At 31.7% G+C, this 22,574-nt stretch overlaps 1 protein-coding gene across 1 annotated transcript in view; it reads left to right on the top strand.

Annotated features, from left to right (window-relative positions):
• The window catches only part of LOC114325498 (suppressor of lurcher protein 1), a 933,155-nt gene that overhangs the window by 513,399 nt on the left and 397,182 nt on the right, over positions 1-22,574 (top strand). Inside the window, exons 3-4 of the mRNA XM_050648175.1 lie at positions 1,788-1,968; positions 21,023-21,237. Of these exons, the coding sequence (XP_050504132.1) occupies positions 1,788-1,968; positions 21,023-21,237 (396 nt within the window). The remainder of the gene's footprint in view (positions 1-1,787; positions 1,969-21,022; positions 21,238-22,574) is intronic.

Genomic DNA, 22,574 nt, shown 5'->3' with positions numbered 1-22,574 from the left:
TTTAATATTTAAATGATATACAAATAATCTGTTTAAAGTATATTTATTTCGCTGAAATCACATAATAGAATTATAAATTCTTACGTGCGTACAAAATAAACAAACATTCTTTTTTTTTATTTTTATACAGCTCTTCGAAGCAAAAATTTTAATCAATGATTGATAGCTTTTTATTATTTTGGTTTTGCAACAATTTAAATAGCATTTTATTTATTAATTATGGCTTATAGCTAATAAAATAACTGAAATCTTACAACAGAAATTAACACCCGCAGATTGGAAATTAGGCATACTGTGTCCTCTTCACAAAAAGGTAGACAAGATGGTGTGTGGTAATTATAGAAGCATCACTATTTATACTCAATAAAGCATATGAAAAAATATTGTCCAACGTATTGTTTAAAATAATGCTTCCCTACGCCTAACGAATATTGGGAGGATATCAGTATGGAATATAATATCAGATTCTTAAAAAAAAAATTTAGGATTTGATGTCGACATTCACCAGATATTCGGAGATTTCACGATATATACAAATCAAGTTGAAGTCAAAGTTTTCAAATTATTAAAATATAAAATAATATTAGTTTCGGAAAGTGCTCTTCGGTCCAATAAGTTCGGTCTACTGCTTTCGGTCTAATGATTTCGGTCTAATTGTCGTGTAGGTACCTTGTGAGAAAGGTGACTTTAGCGTTATAAATAAAAAACTATAGATGCTATACTTAGATTTAATTTTAGAAAAATCTTTATATGTATAAGGTTTTTTTGTAAAATTTTCTGCATTTTTTAATGGTCAAGTCAGTTTTTTCTAAGATTTATATTTTCGTAGGTATTTAAAAAAATTGAAAACGTTTGTTTTCTATACTTCCACAAAATTTATTATAACTAAGTGACTACAGCTGTTTCGGCAGAGTGCCTTTCTCAAGTGATATAGTTTACAATGAGTTTGCCTTTTTAAACTAACTTGTGGTGACTGTCCGAAAACGTACATCGGTCAAACTGGCAGAACTTTTGACAAACGGATAGCAGAACACAAAAGGGCATTCAACAATAGAAAAACAGACACTTCTACATACGCACTTCACCTTCTAAATCATAATCATTCTTTCAATGAAGAGTTTCAAATTCTGCATATTCAAAATAAAGGCCTTAAGCTATCTTTTTTAGAATCTACGGAAATTAATAAACTGAAAAATACAGATATAATTCTGAATAACCAACTCGAGACAAACAGCTCCCCACTCCTCAACCTCATCAGTTGAAGACTTAAAAAGGCAAACACATTGTAAACTATATCACTTGAGAAAGGCACTCTGCCGAAACAGCTGTAGTCACTTAGTTATAATAAATTTTGTGGAAGTATAGAAAACAAACATTTTCAGTGTTTTATTGTTAGATAAAATGAACTTGCATCAAATAACGGTCGAATCCATCAATTATTTAAAAAAACAACTAATTTCGCAGTTCATTTGTTTAATAAAAATTGAAGCACCCACTTCTGGAGTAGAACTTTTTGATATGTTGTTTATTAAACATTTCTTATTCAAATTACAAAAAGTTAAATCTTAATTGATTTTTTCCGAAGTCAAAATCTCTATTAGCTCCCCTAGAGCCCATATTTGTTTGGTACAATATGGCTTTTTTAAATGCGGATTGATAATACCCTATTTAAATATCAATTATTATTATCAGTTACCATGTATTACTAAGTACCTGTTCAAATAATAGTAATATTATTTTTTTAAATTGTTTACTTTTGTTTTTTATTTTTATTTATTTTGTTACAGGTTGTGAATGCATTATCTTTTCTAAAATGTACGGCAAAGAAAAAGGATTCTTCAAGAGCCCGGACTTTCCGAAGCCGTATTCACCCAATATCGATTGCTTGCTTTACACCTTCATCGGAAGTACTGATGAGATTGTCGAACTCAGTTTTTCGGATTTCGACTTACACAAGACGCAGGGCAAGTGAGTAATCTTCTCAAATTTATTTTATCTTGCACATACAGTTTCTGTCGAAATGGATTATCGCGGATATTTTTTACCCGGCCAAAAGGAGGCTCAGAAAAGAGCTCGAGAATTATGTAATTAAATGTTATTATGCAGCTGGCTGGGCTGGAAAGTTCGGAATTAAAGAAAAACGTGTTAATTGCAAATAAAATACTTCGTTTGGTCTTTTGGTGTTACAGACAAATTGACAAATGTTAGGTTTAATGTACCATTTTATTAAGTTTGCTAAAATGTTTATAAATATTGGGTTAACGGAAAATGTTTTTATAATATTCTATGTCGATTTTTCGTTTTGCTTCGTTTAATGGTGTATAAACTACATTTCTCCAAGAATTAACGCACCATCTTAAAAATGGGTAATTTTTGATGTCTCGAATTTCCTAAACCTGTTATCCGATTTACGTTATTTTTTTAATATGCTGTGTGCTATAGCCTTATTCTTTAACAATATCGCTGTGATAATATTGTTGCTAGACAGGTAAACTGTCATTGTAGGTATACCGGTTGTACCAATCAAATGTGATTTTTTCTTAAAGTTAGCTTGACCCTGTGGAATATTCTAGCATTTATAAAATACTGAAATTGAAACAAAACATATTTTCTTAAGATTCTGTTTTTTGATTCATTTGCTATGTGGAATAATAAAAAAATTAGGTACTTTAACAGCTAGCCTTGTTTTTCGTCAATACAGGATGTTTTTAAATAAGTATGGCAAACTTTAAAGGGTAATTGTGCATGAAAAATTAATGACAGTTTGCTTTATAAACGCTTGTCCACAAATGCTTCGTTTCCGAGATAGGGGGTGATGAAATTTTTCTTACAAACTGACGATTTATTTATTGCTCTAAAACCGGTTAAGATATGCAAATGAAATTTGATGAGTTGTAAGAGGTAGTTATTGCACATTTTTGACATAAAATTAGGAATTTAATATTCATCATTGGCGCGCATACGAGTAATATGACCCTTATGTGCTCCAATGGTAAACAAAAAATTCTTAATTGTATATCAAAAATTGCACAATAACTAAATGTTAAAACCCACCAAATTGCATTTGCATATCTTAACCGGTTTTTGAGCAATAGATAAATCGTCAGTTTGTAAGAAAAATTTTAACACACCCTATCTCGGAAACGAAGCATTCGCGGACATATGTTTATAAAGAAAACTATCATTAGTTTTTCATGCAGAATTGCCCTTAAGGTTTGCTATACTTATATAAAGATACCCTGTCTTGATGAAAAACTAGCCTAATTGTTAACGTAACTAACTTTTTTATTATCCAACATAAGCGAATGAATCAAATAACAGCATGTTAAGAAAACACGAGGCTATAGTTGGGTTTTAATAATTTCAGTGTTTTATAAATGCTAGAATATTCCACAGAGTGACGCGAACTTTGAGAAAAAATCACAGTTTGATTGGTATACCCGGTATACAATGACAATTTACCTGTCCAGCAACAATATTATCACAGCGATATTGTTAAAGAATAAGGCTGTAACATGTTTAAAAAATCACTTTTTTTATTTTTTTGGGAGGTGGGAATCTTCGTAAGACCGTCTGGGAAGGTGTCCCAGGTGTGTCGGATTCGGTCCGTCCTATCTGTGTCACGTGCCGCCTACCGACTAAACCCACCTCCTCTTTTCACCAGTCGACCTTACTCATATCTCCTCTAGGCACTCCTAGCGTGCATTCCACGGATCAGCTGGCCCCCAGGCCGACCCCCCGCCCACGCCCCGCACCAGGCCAGTCAGCGAAGCGACCGCCTGGTGCAACCCGTGCGCAGGTAGGGCAACAAGGTGGCCCCCAACCCCGGATGGAAACAACCAGAAGATGTCAGTTGGCAGTTACGAGCAAGTCCATTTGTTCGTACTTTCATCTATGCACTCTTTCTCGTCCGCCCCCTCATACTTTCTCTCACTCAACTCCAAGCATTCATACTTTCATCTATGCACGCTTACTCATCCACCCATTCAATTCGGAAATTAAAATGGGACAGTCTGCGTAGGTCGGATGTAAAAGGTCCTTCCCCACTGACTGTCCCAGAAAACGATACAAGACATAACACAAAGGGAGAAACGAGAGTGAAAAAGAGGAAAAGAAAAGAAAAGAGCAGAGACACAATGACAGATGAGAAAAGAAAGTGAAGAGCCATAAAGAAAAGGAGAGAAACAAAGAAAGGACAGAAAAGAAAGAAAAGATAGAAAACATAGACAGGAAAAACCGAAAAATAAAAATTGTTCGAAAGAAATATAAACTTATATAAATAAAATTAAATAGGTAAATAAATAAAATACGATAAAATAAATAACCAATGATATGGAAAAGTAAAATAAGTAAATAAAAATAGGCAGTCAGCGTGGTTTGAATGTAAAGGGTCCACCCCCCGCTGGCTGCCCGATCACAACACAAACACATTTTAAGAAAAATAAATATAAAGCGGTCATCCCGCTTGCAGCCGCCTCTCTTTTTCTTCTTTGTGCTTTATTATCTTTGTGACGAAGGCAATGATCAGCTCAAAGTCTCGTTTGCTGTCGATAGCTCTATCGATCAGCTCATGAGGTTCGCCTATGGGAGATCCCAGGCCCAGCTGCAGCTCGGTACGCCCCGCGCGATACGCAGGGCATACGAACACGACATGTCGCGCGTCATCCACCACACCACACTCTGGAAATAGATCGTCCCTAGTTTTCCCAATACGGTGGGTATATTGTCGAAACGATCCATGCCCCGTCAGAAACTGTGTAAAAAAGTAGTTGACGCGCCGATGCCGACATCCGTACCACCTCACTACATCCGGGATCAGGGATCTCGTCCAGGCGTAAAAAAATCACTCAAATCGGACAAGAAGTTTAGGAAATTCGAGACATTAAAAATTACCCATTTTTAAGGTGGTGCGTTAATTTCTTGGAGAAGTGTATTTTGACTAGAACTGATACCTACAGCTACGAACACTGAATAGTTTACACCTTTATTTTTAAATTAAAATACTGTAAAATCGTAGTATCGTACGGGTTTGCTAAATGTCAAAGTGCTTATGAAAAATTTCCCACGTATTGAAAAATTAAATAAAAAGCTATTAAATGCGTCCAAAATGCCTAGAATGTATTTGAGTGACGCGTAAAAACAAGAGCAATTGCCAACCTCGAAGAAGGTCTCAAGGAAAAAGTATTTTAATTATATCGTCGCTGTGAAATCAAACCGACATAAGTGCAAAAAAAAGATTTTTGGGATACTGGTATCAAAATATTTCTCTTATTTTTGTCTACTTTTGTAGGTTATAAAAAGACAAAGAGACACTTGCTTTCATAAATCTTCTAGTTATAAAACAAAAAGAGATATGGTAGGTGAAAATAGTTTGTTTTTTTTTTGGTACATTCTCAAAATGGTGTATTCAACTTAAAATAACAGAGAAACGGTCGATTTTAGGTGTATAATGCTACTAATACCTTTTGTAGTACTTCAAAATATCTTTAAAATGGGCTATATTAAAGGTCCATTACATTAAAACTAAGCGAGATATGCTGCAAACAAAATTGATAACTAATGTATTTTAAGAATTTTTTCTTCAACAAGCATGTTTATGCTTTTAAGATTTTTTTACGTTTATTTTATTGTAAGTAAACTGAAATTGTAAATTATTGTAATAACTATTGATTTAAATAAACTTGTATTATTATTATATATAAGTTAAAAAATACAGAGAATACGGAGAAGTATCAGGTGATCATAAATCAAAAACTAGATACTACAGAAAATAGAGATGGTGAAAACGTTGAACAATTATGGAATTACTTTAAAGAGATTATACTAAATATAGCGACAGAAGTGTGTGGAATACGCAAAAAGGGCAATAAAAGAAAGAAAACTGCATGGTGGAATGAAAAAATAAAACAACAAATTAAAAGAAGGAAAAATGATTGGAAGGCATATTTACAAAAGAAAACACCAGAAAACTATGAAGTATATAAAAAAATACAGGAGACCAGTAAAAAAACTGGTTTCAAAGGCAAAGAAGGACAAATGAGCAGAATTTGAAGAAAATATTGAAACAAACAGTAATACGCCAGCCAATGGGAGCAGTAATAGGATATTACCTCCGAATTCTATGCTACTGTATGGATTTTAATGAAATTTTGGGCCTAGCCTCTACTTATCTCCTAATTCAAAGACTACCCTATGCCCATGTGTGCTTTTATCTTGGGGGTGGTTCCCACCCCTCCTTAGGTTAAAAATTTTTGGTTAAAATTACCACGGAATTCGCTAGGGAACTCAATGCAAACAAAACTGTTCTATAATTTTTTTTTGAAAACTCAATACTTTTTGAGATATTCGTGGTTGAAATAGGGCCATTTTCATTGAAACATAATACCTTTTCGAACGGTTTTTTTGCGAATACCTTAAAAACTATGCATCTAACTAAAAAAACTGTATTAAACATTTTTGTAGGTTATAAAAATACAAAGAGACACTTGCTTTCATAAATCTTCTAGTTACAATACAAAAAGAGATATGGTAGGTGAAAATAGTTGTTTTTTTGGTACATTCTCAAATTGGTGTATTCAACTTGAAATAACAGAGAAACAGTCAACTTAAGGTGTATAATGCTACTAATACCTTTTATAGTGCTTGTACAGACCTTTAAAATGAGCTATATTAGAGGTCCATTACATTAAAACTAAGCGAGATATTCTGCAAATAAAATTGATAACTAATGTATTTTAAGAAAAAATGAGAAATAATTTTAAGCCCATCCACCAAAATGTAAATGCATCGTTTTCCTTTTACAATACCTTTTATTATAGTGTTATTTCTATGTTCAAAAAGGTGGACGGGTTTACAATGAATGGTTTTTGAAAAAAAAAAAAGATCAAATTATAGAGCGCATTTTTAAATTTTCTTAAAAATTTTCCTTTTAACTTGAAAATGATCAGAGATACAGTATTGAAAAATAACAAGAAAATTTTTATCTGAAAAAGCCCTACATTTCTGTGTGGTATCTTTTTTTTTCGTATCTCTTATCATTTTCGAGTTCCATGGAGGAAAAGAAAGATTTTTAAGAAAATTTAAAAATTCGCTCTATAATTTCATCTTATTTTTTTCAAAAAACATTCATTTAAAACCAGTCCAAGTTATTGAACATGGAAATAACGCTGTAGTGAAAAGTATCGTAAAAGGTAAACGATGTATTTAAATTATGATGGATAAGGGTTAGATATACTTCTCATTTCTTCTTAAAATACATTAATCATCAATTGTTTGCAGAATATCTCGCTTAGTTAGAATGTAATCGACATTTAGTATTACTAATTTTAAAGTCCTTTTCTAGCACTACAAAAGTTATTAGTATCATTATACACCTAAAATTGACCATTTTTCTGTTGTTTCAAGTTGAATGTACCGATTTGAGCATGCAGCAAGAAAACAAACTCTTCTTACCTACCATATTCCCTCTCTGTATTTTAACTAGAAGATTTAGGAAGGAAGGAATCTCTTTGTTTTTTATAACTTACCGAAATATTTTATATAGTTTTTTGTTAGATGCATAGTTTCTAAGGTATTCGCAAAAATCCGTCAGAAAAGGTGTCATTTTTCAATGAAAATGGCCAATTTCCAACCACGAATAACTCAAAAATATTGAGTTTTCAAAAAAATAATTATAGAACAGATTTTGCTTAAAATTAGATTCTCTAGCCTCTTCGGTGGCTATTTTAACCAAAACATTTTTCACCACCGAGAAGGGGTGGGAACCACCCCCAAGATAAAAGCGCACATCGGCATAAGGTAGACTTTGTTTCTTGAGATATTCCCTACTTACTGTGAAAATATCAATTAAATCGATGTAGTAGGATGGAATTCGGAGCCAAATACCCTCATTGATTGCACTATAAGGTAGGTCATATTATATTTATGTAAATGTATAATATGTATTTTGTGATAACTATATTTTTTATTGATTTTTACTTGAGTTATCTTTTGAAGTTTTGTGTATGTTTCGTCTTCCATTTTCTTGGTAGTAGATGGCGCCCAGTATTTTAACTATTATTTCTATTTTCATTTCTATATTATCTATTTCTAAGCTAGTAAGAAAAAATTAGGAAACACCTCATAAAGAACCACGTCCACATCTCTTCCGATTCTAAGCTATCGGAGCCTTTGTTCTTCATATTGTAACACAATTTCGTCCCCTTTCTGGCACATTAACATCTTCTGCCAATTATGTTTCCATTATCCTACAGGATGAAATTCTTGTGGTAGGTACAATACAACCCTTTTGTATTTTCAAGTCCTCTCAGGTTTTACCTATTATCAGAACATTAATATACAGGGTGGGGCATTAGTATGACAAAGTCCAATTACTCGTTTGTCGTAAGAGATACCAAAAAAAGTTATTTAGGTAAAAGTTGGGACACTGATAGGACCATAACTTAAAATTTTTTTCAAATATGTATGTATTAACAGGGTGACACAAAATTATGTTTTTTTAAATGGAATGCCCTGTATATTTTTTCATTTTTGTATTCTCCTCAAAGTTTCCATTCTTAAAATATATGGTTTTATAATATTATACGAGGTAGTTTAACCGTTTATACGTTTTTTAGTTAATTTCGTAGCAAAATTTACAACCTGTAGAATTGTAGTGATTTGACATTAAATTTTTATTTTATGTTCAAACGATTTTTAATATACAGTCCCTGGCCATATTATTATGACCATCTATGAATTTTTACAAAAATCAATTATTCTACTAGGTAAGTTTTGTTTAAAATATGATTTTTAAATTTAATTTTGTTATGCGATGTTAATGTTAAGCATTAACTATAATATATTTACTAATAAATAGCAATAAAATATTTGAAAATATTACATACTATTTATATTTTTTTAATATTTTGTTGAACTTCTGACCTTAATCAGATGGAAAATATCTGGGAGCTTTTAAAACGAGAAATTTCCGATTAAAAGGTCACTAACGAAATTGTTTTGATTAAAGAACTAATATATCGTTGACACAACAATGACAAATTGAAGCAAAAAAAATTTGACTGCATTCAAAGTATGCCAAGACAGGTACTAGCGGCAATCAAAGTTAGACGGGGCCCAGCAAAATATTTAAAAAATACAAATATATGATATTTTCAAGTGGTTTATTGCTGTTTATTATTAAATGTATTATGTTTAATAATAAACTTCAACAAAACATTTAAAAATATCACATATTTTAATTTTTTCAATATTTTGTTGAGCCACCTTTAATTTTGAATAGCGCATTGTCTTGGCATACTTTGAATGCAGTTAAATTTTTTTTTGCTTCAATTTGTCATTGTGGTTCAATGATATGTTAGTCCTTTAATCAAAACAATTTCGTCAGTGACCTTTTCATCGGAAATTTATTGTTTTAAAACCTCCCAAATATTTTCCATTTGATTAAGGTCAGAAGTTCAACAAATTATTAAAAGTATATAAACATTAAATATTTTGAAATGTTTTATTTGTGTTTATTATTAAATATAATATAATTAATGTATCACATTAACATAACATAACAAAATTAAATGTAAAAATCATATTTTAAACAAAACCTACCTAGTGGAATAGTTGATTTTTGTAAAAATTCATGGGTGGTCATAATAATATGGCCAGGGACTGTAGTGTACTATTGTCAAACATTAACAGTATAGTTAAATTTTAATGTTGTTTTGAAGCTATTTCCTTATGGCATTTTTATAATAAACTATTTTTAATGGGAAATAAGCCACAATTTTACCAAAAAAAATGATTGTATTAACGTTTCGAAGCCCAAATCAAGTTTCGTTGTCAAAATACAAAATACTACTAAAATAAACAAAAATGTTGTTGCTATGTAAAAAAAATCTTCTAATAATTTATTTAATCTGACTCATTTATATTGGCAATTCAGACGTATACTATACATTTTAAAGTAGAAAACTTTAAAATGATATCGCCAATATTTATGAGTTGCGTTCCTGGGACGACTTTATTAAAAGATAGTTCATTCGATTACATGAAATCAATCCCAACTCAAGAATATCCGTCACAAAAAAATCATAGCATGTGATCTGTCTTTAAAAAGACAACCAAATGCAACGATGACAGTAAAATTCTCGCGTTAGAGATTCCATAGTAAATCATGAGGGAAAACCAGGAAAAAACCTCGTGATACTATCCCGACATCGTAAGTATTTGGTCTTACATTTAATTTACTTTCAAATTACTAATACCAAATTCTGACTTTAATATGTTTAAATTATAAATAATATTAATAATATATAGATATACAATAAGTAATATTAAATATAAAATTTGTACTCGATATGTTATTGACTTACTAATCGTTGTATTTTCTTTCTATTGACTTCCTCTTTCAGTATGGGTAACCACATCCTACTGCATTCTACCGAGTAATTTGCGACACAATTGGTTTCATTTGGCATAATTAGAGCCTGATTTTTTTTATTTTATTCTATTTACTATCTGATTCTTTCAGGACTATACTTGAATCTCTCCACTGAAAGAATCAGATAGTAAAAAGAGAAAAATCAAAGAAGCGGCTCTAATTATGCTAAATGAAACTAATTGTGTCGCAAATTCCTCGGTAGAATGCAGTAGGATGTGGTTACCCATACTGAAAGAGGAAGTCAATAGAAAGAAAATACCACGATTAGTAAGTCAATAACATATCGAGTTAGTACAAATTTTATATTTTAGTATTACTTATTGTATATCTATATATTATTAATATTATAGTCTGTTCGCTAAACTCAGACGCAACTTTCTAGATATTTTAGTCGGTAATTTTGCCAATTTTAGCAAAATTGGCAAATAATAATTTTTAAATAGTTAATAATCACTAAATATTTAGTAATTTTGCCAATTTTTGCAAAATTGGCAAAAAACAAAAAAAATATCGACTAAAATATCTAGCCAGTTGCGTCTGAGTTTAGCGAACCGACTATATTTATAATTTAAACATATTAAAGTCAGAATTTGGTATTAGTTTTTTGAAAGTAAATTAAATGTAAAACCAAATACTTACGATGTCGGGATAGTATCACGAGGTTTTTTCCTGGTTTTCCCTCGTGATTTACTATGGAATCTCTAACGCGAGAACTTTACTGTCTTCGTTGCATTTGGTTGTCTTTTTAAAGACAGATCACATGCTATGATTTTTTTGTGACGGATATTCTTGAGTTGGGATTGATTTCATGTAATCGAATGAACTAACTTTTAGTAAAGTCTTCCCAGGAACGCAACTCATATTGGCGGTATCAGTTTAAAGTCTTCTACTTTAAAATGTATAATATACGTCTGAATTGCCAATATAAATGAGTCAGATTAAATAAATTATTAGAAGAATTTTTTTACTTAGCAACAACATTTTTGTTTATTTTAGTAGTATTTTGTATTTTGTCAACGAAACCCGATTTGGGCTTCGAAACGTTAATAAAATCATTTTTTTGGTAAAATTGTGGCTTATTTCCCATTAAAAATAATTTATTATAGTTAAATTTTAGTATACAGGGTTGGTTGAAACACGGAATGAGTATTTTCTTAGTTTTCTTAAATGGAACACCCTTTATTTTAGTATTGTAATGAAATGAGATTTTATGGTAGTTTTTTATTTTTTAAGCATTCCCTATACCTAAGTACTTTAATTTGTAAGTTATTCGTGATTTTTTAAGCCAAACATTAATTGTAAGAAAAATTACGTGAAATTTTATTAGGTGGCCTTGAAAATATCAAATCAAAAATAATTTTTAGAAAAAAAAATACATCATAATATAGCCTGATCCTTAATTTATTAATATTAGATAAGATATCCAAATAAATTCGTAGGTAAGATTTTTGGTACGCAAAATATTAATAAAAACATACAATATTCTACCTAGTCGTCTATGACACTAAATTTCATTAAAAATTTTACATTATACTATTTTTTAATTCCAGTTGCTTTGTTGCCATTACTAATATAAATTTTTATACTGAGAAACTGATGAGATTTTTGTGCTAATGGAGTATAACAAAAATGTGCTACTAGCAATAAGAATTTTTCATTAGAAATTCCCTGATAGACGACAATTAGGGAGAAAAACGTTTAAAAATCCACTAAAACAGTTTCAACGGACTGGACACTTACATTATGATAAAACTGATCGAATAAAAACTATCGTAAATGAAGAAAACAGGAATTAAATGTAATCCTTGGTGTTACTGTGGATCTGCATATTAGTACAACCGTTCTTACAATGTAAGTATCTAGTCTGTTAAAACCGTTTTAGTATACTTTAAAAAGTTTCTCTTTTTGGTTGTCCTCTATCAGGGAATTGCTGATGATAAATTTTTATTGCAAGTAGCTCATTTTTGTTATAATCTCCTAGCACAAAGCCATTTTAATCACTTCCTCATTAGAAAAATTAATATTAGTAATGGTAACAAATCAACTGGAACTATATAAATAGTATAATGTCAAATGTTTAAGCAAATTTTGTGTCATAGCCCACTAGGGAGAATTTGGTATTTTTGATTAATATTTTAAGCACCAACAACCTTAACTACGAATGTATTTGGATATCTCATCCAATATTAATAAATTAAGGATCAGGATAGATTATGATTTTTTGATTATTTATTTTTGAAAAATTATTTTTGATTTAATATTTTCACGGCCACCTAATAAAATTTCACGTAATTTTTGTTGCAATTAATGTTTGGCTTAAAGAATTAAGAATAACTTACAAATTAAAGCACTTAGAGGTATAGGGAATGCTTAAGAAATAAAAAAGTACCATAAAGTATCACTTCATTACAATACTAAAATACAGGGTATTCCATTTAAGAAAAGTCAGAAAATACTCATTCCGAGTTTTGGCCCACCCTGTATACTAATATTAAACATTTCACTATACTGTTAATGATTAACAGTAGTAGACTATATTAAAAATCGTTTGAATATAAATAGAAAATTTGATGTCAAACCACTACAATTCTACAGGGTGTTGATATTGCTACGGTTACAATTAATGTAACATGTTTAATTTTTGTTTAAATTTAATTTCAAATTTCTTAAAAATATTTTCAATATTTCGAATTAATTGCTATCCGTTGTAGTTAATCGTAGACAGTACCACTTTCTGTCAACTTGTTCCGATTCAGAGCACGCCAAATAGAATTCTATTTTGCTGACGTCACAAAATAGAAATTCATAATGGGAGAATCGACGGTTGCTAGGCAACGTGACGTCACTAAAATAGAATTCTATTTGGCGTGCTCCCACAGCTGGCTTTAAACGCGTGTCACTTCTGCTGAGAATTTAGTTGTGTTCTATCAATTCACGGTGTCTGTAAGTATGCTAAATTTAGATTTGTTTCTTTGCTCTAATGAGTTTTGTTTTTTCCCGTAGAAAAAACACCAATCAGGTTAGGGGGTGAGCCCTATATTCGTTAAGGCCGTTAATTAGCCTAATCCCGAATCCCGTCTCTGGATATATGTTTGAGGATTACATGCTACCGGTATTATAATTATATTCTGGATGGAGTGACGAGTGCCTCCATATTATTCCTGGTTTCTTCCCGTATTGAAGATATTTTGTATGGTTTCTTTCCGTATTGAGGACATTTGGTAGGAGTGTGGTTTGGAATATGGATTTTATGGCTTATACCCGGCTTTGAGCTTTTTTTATGTTTGGTTGGGTCCACGTGTCATGGAGCATGGCAGATATATTCAAGTTAAGTACAACATAGTGTGTTAATTTTGCGAGCCTGTTAAAATTTAATCTGAGTTTTTTATTACAAGTTTTTTTAAATATGTATAGCTATTCTGTGTGCGTTAGCATATGGTAACTTTTATTGAGGTAATTTTTATCGAGTGCCCCGGCAAAAAATTATCATATAATTTTGCTGTCTGGTTGTTATAAGCAATTCAAAGGTGCAATATAGATTTGTACCAATCAACCTTGTAATTACCTTGTTAATATATTAAAAGGTTTTTACGTTTTTGTTTAGATCATTTGCCATTAGTTGTTGTAAACTTCATATTAAATTATTTAACACTTTTAATACATTTCGTTTTCCATTAAGGAATTTATATATTACTTGTAGTCGAGAGGATATTTTTATTTCTCAATAAATATAGTGTTAATTTTCTATGAAGGTATTTGTTTGTTTTTATCTAACCCTGGACGTATTTGTTCAATAGGAATCCAGGAACCATAAATATTCTTTTTGAGTTTTGGTTTAGAGTAGAGATTTAGTCAATTTTAAGTACCTTGATGGTATTCTCGGGGCACAATTTTTTTTTAATAATTGAATACCTGGCGCCCTTGAAGAATATTTATTGGTGAATGGATTCTTTTAAACGTCTTTAGGAAGAAGCAATTTCCCTAAGAGTGTACTCCCCTTGGAGATGTAAGAGTAGGTACTCAGTAAACTTTTAGTTTTATAGCCGGAGCTTTTAAATTGTCCAGTTTTGAGTAGTAAATTTCTTCTTTTGTAACAGAAATTTTTTACTCCCTAACACTACGAAATTAACAAAAAAACGTACTTAACTTTTAGACTGCCTCGTATAATATTACAAAACTATATATTTTAAGAAAGAAAACATTGGGTAGAATCCAAAAATGTAAAAATATACAGGGTGTTCTATTTAAAAAAACATAGGTTTTTGTCACCCTGTCAATAAGCACGCCCCTGTATATTTGAAGATATTTTTAAATTATGGTACTATGTGGGTCCCAGCTTTTACCTAAACCACTTTTTTTTGTATCTCTTACGACAAACGAGTAATTGGACTTTGTCACACTAATGCCCCACCCTGTATATGGGGTTAAAGCAGTCTGGAAATCATTTAAAAAAAATTGGAAATCTTCTTCTTCTTCTTTCTCATATCCTTAGTGACCTTCAGGGCGTCGAATTACATTTGGAAATCAAAGTTATAAAAGACCTTACCCTGTAACGTTTACCAGTGCTTATTGTTTTAAGTTGAACCCTTACACGTGGTACGCAATACAGTTACTGTTTGTTACCAAATTGAAAAAATACTTTTCTTTATAAAACTTTTACTGACAATTAAATTTCAGCAGTTAAGATTCCATTATCTGTATTTCAATTACGAGTTTATCAATTTCTACCGTTTATTATTGGGTTTGTCGCAAAAAACCATTTAGTTCGACCCCGACAAAATGACTCATTTGTCTAAAACTCTCGAAATGGCCTCGGACCCTTTTCAATAAAAAGGGATAGCTGCACGTTTATTGTTACTGTTAATCTTTCCGTTCTAGTTGCCAAGGGATAAAATACAAAAAATAAAATTAGATATCGATAACAAATGTATCTACCTCCAGGAAAACATCCATATACCAACCGGCCCATATGGTTTGGTGAATTATTAGAAACCCGCGCTTCACTTGAAAGGCTTAATAAATATACGTCACAAATGCTTTTCTTGCTTCTTAGATAAAGGAATTCATTACGTGGATCGAATCCCCATCGGTTTAGAAATCTTTTTCTTAGGAAATAAGTCAGGCAATAACGTACTGCTCTGACAGAAATTTATATCACCTTTTTTGCTCACGGTAGTAGCCTCAAGTGACCAGATATTAGTTTTCGTTCTAACAGAAAACTGAAGTACGTGCTCAAAATTACGATGCGAGCATTATTTGTCTTGTTTCCGATGAAAGTTAAAATTGATTTTTATTATTTTTATTACATTATGTGAAAATTGCTGTGGGCGATGCATGTAACGTGATCGGATAAATAACAAATAATCGATCAATTGTTGGGTATTCAATTAAAACGCCAACGTAGATATAAATATTATGTCTAAAATAAAAAACATCCACAAAAATATTTTAAAAAATTATTTTACGTTCCTGTTTTACTTTGGAAAATGGAAAATATAAATTGGGGTATTGTACTTTTGTTGAATGAAATAAATCGGCACAAAATGATTTAATTTTAAAAACGTAGAAAATGTCGCCAAATATACTAATGGCCAAAAATGCAATACTTTGTATCAGGTTATTTATTTGGATCAAATGTATTTCTTTGTAAGTTTTATCTAAAAATATATACATACGTTTGTGATAATTTTTTTTCTATAGGTGCTAAACAATGTGTCATTTCTCTCACTACTTACATACATTCAAAACGAAACATTTCTCACGTAGTGAGAAAAGTCGGCCATTGCCGTTTTTCCACACACATGATCGCCGTTTCCATGATAACATGCACAATACAAACACAACTATTTTTGTCAAACATGATGTGTTGAATCAAAACCAAGAATTACCTTAAAATTGTTTAAATATAACTGTGAATTATAATTTTAAATAAATAAAGTATATTAATATTGAGAATAGTAAATACCTACAGATGTGTATATGTATTTTATTTCAATTTAGGCATATAATATATACCTAAAATCACCTAAATTATTTAATTTTGAAGTTTGAACTCTTGACAAAAACACATCCATAGAAAAAGTACAGTGTACAACATGTGAGAAAATGACATGTTTCTCAGTTGTTGTACAGTATACTATTACCTCGCTAACTAAATATTTATTATACGGAATTTCTAACTCAGTGAGCTTTAAAATGGACTGGTTTACAATAGGGAAATTGAAAAAATAACAGTAAAAAAAGACGGACCTCAAAGTATTTTATATGAAAGATTTTTCTACCTCGTAAGTTCTCGTTGCAGACTCTTCAGCAGGTCTGCCCCTTCCTTGTACTGCTATCTCTGATAGGATGTGGAATTAACTCGCAAGGAGCTGTATCTACTATACACTTTTCTTTTTAGTAGTAGCCTAATTAGTAGCCAACTCGTATATACTTAACAATATTCCCCCAAAACGAATAAATAATTGGCGGATGTATGAGGAAAGGAATATAAGTATGTCAAAAAAGTATAATTTTGGGAAAACGGGTTTTTGTGATTTACGTGACGTAAATACAATACTATTTTATTTTTCAATAAAATGTGTATTAGCTTCTGTGTATGACTTAATTCTGACGCAAGAACACATTTTATGGAGTATATCGAATATAGAATATTTTTTGAAAAAATAGGACATATGCCTCTTTTCACGAAAATTTTATATTAAAGCCTAGGTATAAACAAAATATATCTAATTATTACTAGTAATTTATTATTGTTAATTATCCTGTTAAAATTAAATTATTTTTCAAAATTATGTAAAGAACCAATTAACTGCTGAAAAGGTATTTCATGATATTCTCCCTCAAACGAAAGTTTTTGATTTTGTTCAAGGGGTGTACTAACAGTCTTACAATCAGTCATTTGAAATTTTTCAAGCAATTTCACAACATACTGATCTTGACTAAGTTTCAACTCGTTTTACTTTCTATTTCGCTCAACTTTCATTCCCAAACAATATGAAATTGGCCCTAAGTTCTTCATACGAAAATGTATTTGTAATTTTAATTTTAGAAATTTTACCTCACTTACTTAAAATGAAAAAAAAAACTTAAAAAATGAAAAAATCATCAACATATAATGCTCTGATAACTAGCATTTTATCAGAAATTTTTACAAAAATACAAGGTTCAATTTTAGATTGTTTGTAACCTAATTTTTGAAGAACTTGTGTTGCCTTTTTATACCAAAGCCTAAAAGATTGTTTTAACCCATATATTGCTTTATTTAATTTGCAAACTTTGTTTTCAAAACCGGGCACTTCAAAACCTTCAGGTTGAGACATATAAATTTCTTGATCAATGTTACCATTTAAGAAAGTTGTTTCTACATCCATGTGATCTGCTTCTAGATTTAGTTCAGCAGTCAATGCAAGTAAAAACCTTAAATTACTGTAACGAATAACAGGTGAAAAAGTCTCGTTATAATCTATGCCATGTTTTTGAGTAAAGCATTTGGCTACTAAACGAGCTTTATAAGCTAAAATGTCACCATTCTGATCCCTTTTTATTTTAAAAACCCATTTGTTTTTTACAATGTTTTTGTTAGAAGGCTTATCTACTAGTTCCCAAGTGTTGTTAATTTTGAACGCATTCATCTCTTTTTCGATAGCTTTAATCCATTCAAAACTTCTCGAACCTGATAACGCTTCTGAAACAGTTGTGGGTTCTAAATCATCAATAGGAAGGCAAGGCATTGCATAACTAACTCTCTCATTATCAACTGCAAAATCATCATACATTTTTGGCATTCGTCTATCTCTTTTTGGATATCGCGAACTACATGTATCATCTAACTTTTGCTCTGAAACGTACTTTCTAGTGTTTACATCATTTTCGTTTACACTTTCATGCACACTTTCAGTCATATCTTTCTCAAAATCATTGAAACTCTCTACATTACTTACTGTCAAACAATCATTCGCTTCATTCTCGCCACAATCATTCTCATTCACACTCTTACTAGTACTTGGACGAATTGAAACTTGATTGTTTTCTTGGACTGTAACAGTTTCAGGATCAGCAGGTTCATCTGTTTCAACTTCAGATAACTTTGGAACCATTGCAACTTCAATGTCAGTCTGCTCAAGAGGAAATGGCATGCTTCTTTCTTCAAACGGTTTGTCATTCATTTTTTCTTCCAAAAATACAACATCTCGTGCAATTTCAATTTTGTGTGTAACAGGATCTAGCAATCTGTATCCGGCAGATGTTTCTGAATACCCAACAAAGATTTTTTCTTTACTTTTCTGGTCGAGTTTCTTTCGCTTTATTTTTGGAACATGAGCATATGCATAACATCCAAAGATACGTAGAATTGAGAGGTCAACTTTGTTTCCAAACCATTTTTGTTCTGGAGTTTTACCTTTCAGTGTCTTTGTTGGTGATCTGTTTAATAAATATACTGCTGTGTTAGCAGCTTCCGCCCACATTTGTTTTTCAGCATTTACCTCGAACAGCATCGAACGTACTTTTTCGAAAATAGTGCGGTTGAACCTTTCAGCAACACCATTCTGTTCAGGACAATATGGCACAGTAAGTTCATGTTGGATGCCTTTGCTTTTTAAAAACTTGTTCATACGAGCATTGCAGTACTCACCACCATTGTCGCTTCTTAAAACTTTAACTTTTCTTTCAGTTTCAGTTTCGACTTCTGCACAAAATTCTTGAAACTTCTCAGGAACTTCGTCCTTTGACTTCAAAAAATAACAAAATGCTTTTCTTGTATGGTCATCGATAAGGGTAAACAAATATTTTGAAATAAATAAAATAAATTTCAACCAAGAGTCAGGATTCTGTTAACCGAGATACGATAGTATCAAGCGGCGCCGCTAGGAGGAGCTTCTCCAACAATGCGTCTCAGAATACTTTAAGAACACTTGGTCATTTTGTACTCTAAACCGAGTAAAGCATGAAAAAGAAAAAGGAAATAATCGTTTTCGTTTTGATTCAATTCGAGTCTCTTGCCATCCTCTGACACAGTGTTGGTCTCCACCCTTTATCAAAGAGGCTACTGCAAGTAGACTGAATTGAATCAACTCGAGACGAAGAAGAACTGCATCTATTAAAATATCTGCAGTATATTGTGGTTAGACTGTCCTCTAACGGGGAATGACAAAATAAATAAAATAAATTTCGACCAAGAGTCAGGATTCTGTTAACCGAGATACGATAGTATCAAGCGGCGCCGCTAGGAGGAGCTTCTCCAAAATATTTTGAACCTGCATATGATGTAACCTCCATAGGTCCAGCTAGATCTGAATGAACCAAATCGAGTTTATTTTTAGCAACTTCTTTGTTTGGATTTTTAGGAAATGGTTTTCTGGCATGCTTTGCCTTAATACAGCTTTCACAAAGCTCAGGTGTTTCTTGTTTTTCATAGTGTATACCAGTTGCCATACCATTTTTTAATAGATCCATGCTAAAATGGTTTCAATGACCCAATCTTTTATGCCATAACAGCTGTGAATTTTGAGGTTTAGCAATGTTAGCTTTTTCTTTAGCCATTGTATTAAGTTTATACAATCCATCGAGATTTGTTGCTGTGGCTTCAGGTCTCTTCTTCACTCCTATCTTTTGATTGTGAAAAAGTCTGCATCCGTTGATGTCAAATATAACAGACCAACCATTGCTTACTAAGGCGTTTACTGATAAGAGATTTACCGATAGGTTTGGTACATACCTAACGTTTTGTATCAATTTGTATCTTATAATAATATTGTGCGCAGCAGAAGTTAAATAAAGTTCAGGATCTTGAATTTAAAATGTAATTTAATAATTAATAAACTAGACAATCTAATGACAATTATTGAAGTTATTATTTTGCAAAGCATACTAATTAACAAGATGAACTAGTATATAGTAGACACTTAGGATATTGCCTTTTTAACACCTTATACCCTTTCAGGTGTCGGATTTGGGTTTAGTTTAGCTACATATTCACCCATCTCTTCCATTCTTTGCTGTCTTGTGCTATGTTTCATTTCTTCTAACGTTTTCCGTTTAATTTTTCCTGTTTCTACTATTTGCTGTATCCATTTTTTCCTCTTTTTTGCCTTTTTTCTTTTTTGTAATATTCCTTGTTTCGTGAATTTTCCTTCTTAGTCTACTAGGTTTCATTCTCATAAACTTTATTAGTTTATTCATTATTGGGTTTAAATTTATCAAAAATACTTATTAGAATCTTATTAAGATTCGAAAAAAAATGAATGAATTTAAAAAGCATTGGACCAAGATTTTGCTCCTACCCCTTAAGGCTAAAAAATATAAGGATTTGTACAATAATATAACTATTTTAAGAATCTTTTACATTTTACTAATTACAAAAATTTTAAATTAGCTTTTCGCGTTTTACTTTTACTAAGCCAAACCAAAAATTTAAAGTGCAAAACATGGCAGTTTTCTTTTCCTCTCCTGAATAACTTCGTTCATTGCAACAAACGCTCCTGATTTTACAAAGAGTTGAGTCGATTATTAATTCCGAGTTACCATTTTAGCAACACCACTCGGTTTTCTCTTTAAAAGTAATTACTTTAATTAACATAAATTTTCTAGTTGCATTCTCGGAGACTACTTGAAAGTATTCATGCACTTAGAAGACGTCAGTGTGAATGAATACACTCCCTGGGAGATACTGATGTGCGGCGGATATGCAGACGTTCCTAATATATTATATTCGTCTGGATCTGTCTTAGTGCTGGAATTTCATTCCAGCCCATACACAGCAAACTCCAGTGGATTTTTAGGAACTTTTAAGTTCTTGGAGAAACGTAAGTAAATTATATGTTAATTAGTGTTAAGAGTTTATTTAGGTTTTCCTTTTACGATGTACTCTTGTAACAAAATCTTTTAAGTTGTAGTCTAAGAGCTGGGAGCGGATTTTGTGCCTAATAAGTAATATGGAAAAACTATACGGGGATATGTTGAATTAGTTGTGTACATGACTTTCACCAACGGCCGGAAACCAGAGTGGGGGCCGAGGGTAGTTATAAGGGGTCAAAGTCGGGGTTTTTGTTATTTTTTTTTTGTCACGCTCATGATCAAGATAATGCAGCAAAATTTGGGAATAAGTAGGTCATAACGTACCTAAGTAAAATCTCTAGGGGCGCAACGCCGCGTGGGCGACAAAGGGGTGGGGGTAGGGGTGAATATAAAAAATATAAGGGGTTTTTTGCGACGTTCGTAATTGAGATAGTGCACCAAAATTTGGATATAAGTAGACCATGACATAAATAAATAAAATCCCCAGAGCCGGAAACCAGAGTGGGGGAGGAAGGTAGTTATAAGGGGTCAAATTCCCGTTTTTTATTATTTTTTTTGTGACGCTCATGATCGAGATAGGGCACCAAAATTTGGGAGTAAGTAGGTCATGACGTAACTAAGTAAAATCATCAGGGGTGGAACGCTGCTTGGGGTACAAAGGGTGGTAGGCAGGGGTGAGTATAAAAATATATGGGGGTTTTTTTGCCGTTCGTGATCGAGATAGTGCACCAAATTTTGGAAATAAGTAGATCATGGCATTACTAAGTAAAATCTCCAGGGGCGGAACGCTACGTGGGGGACAAATGTTACGCTACGTGGGGGACAAATAATAGAGATAATATCACGTGTATTCAGCTGTAAAAATTTCAAGAAATTTCACTTAACAGTTATTGAAAAATTGTTGTTTATCCCAGAAAGCTTTTGTGTATAACGTTATTTTGCATAAATTATTAGGTCTACATGAATTCTGATAGCACTAATTTGAAGACAAATGCTTGTTTTATCAAATTAGATCACTTAGCAATTAAAAAATTTATGTTAAATGTTTTAAAATAGGTATACGAAAGTACTGTGATTTTAAGCTTATAAACATTTAAAATAACTCAGCCGTGTTGAGCTGCCCCCCCCCTCACTTGCAAAAAATAAAAACCAAATAGCACTGATTTATGGGCTATTTATGAGCTTTCATATTTCGCAAATTAAAAATTTTGAGCTCGATCCACTGAGCAGGAATTTAATATTAGAGTGGGGGGGGGCTGAGTCAGCCCCACCCCCCCTCCTTAAAAATAGGAATATTGAATCGACTTTTACGGCAGAATTACGAGCTATTTATGGGCTCTTAAAA

The sequence above is a fragment of the Diabrotica virgifera genome, chromosome 4 (assembly GCF_917563875.1).
Source record: "Diabrotica virgifera virgifera chromosome 4, PGI_DIABVI_V3a".
In the NCBI taxonomy this organism is placed as follows: Eukaryota; Metazoa; Arthropoda; class Insecta; order Coleoptera; family Chrysomelidae; genus Diabrotica; species Diabrotica virgifera.
The sequence above is the reverse complement of the archived record's forward strand: the minus strand, read 5'-3'. Positions and strand labels throughout refer to the sequence as shown.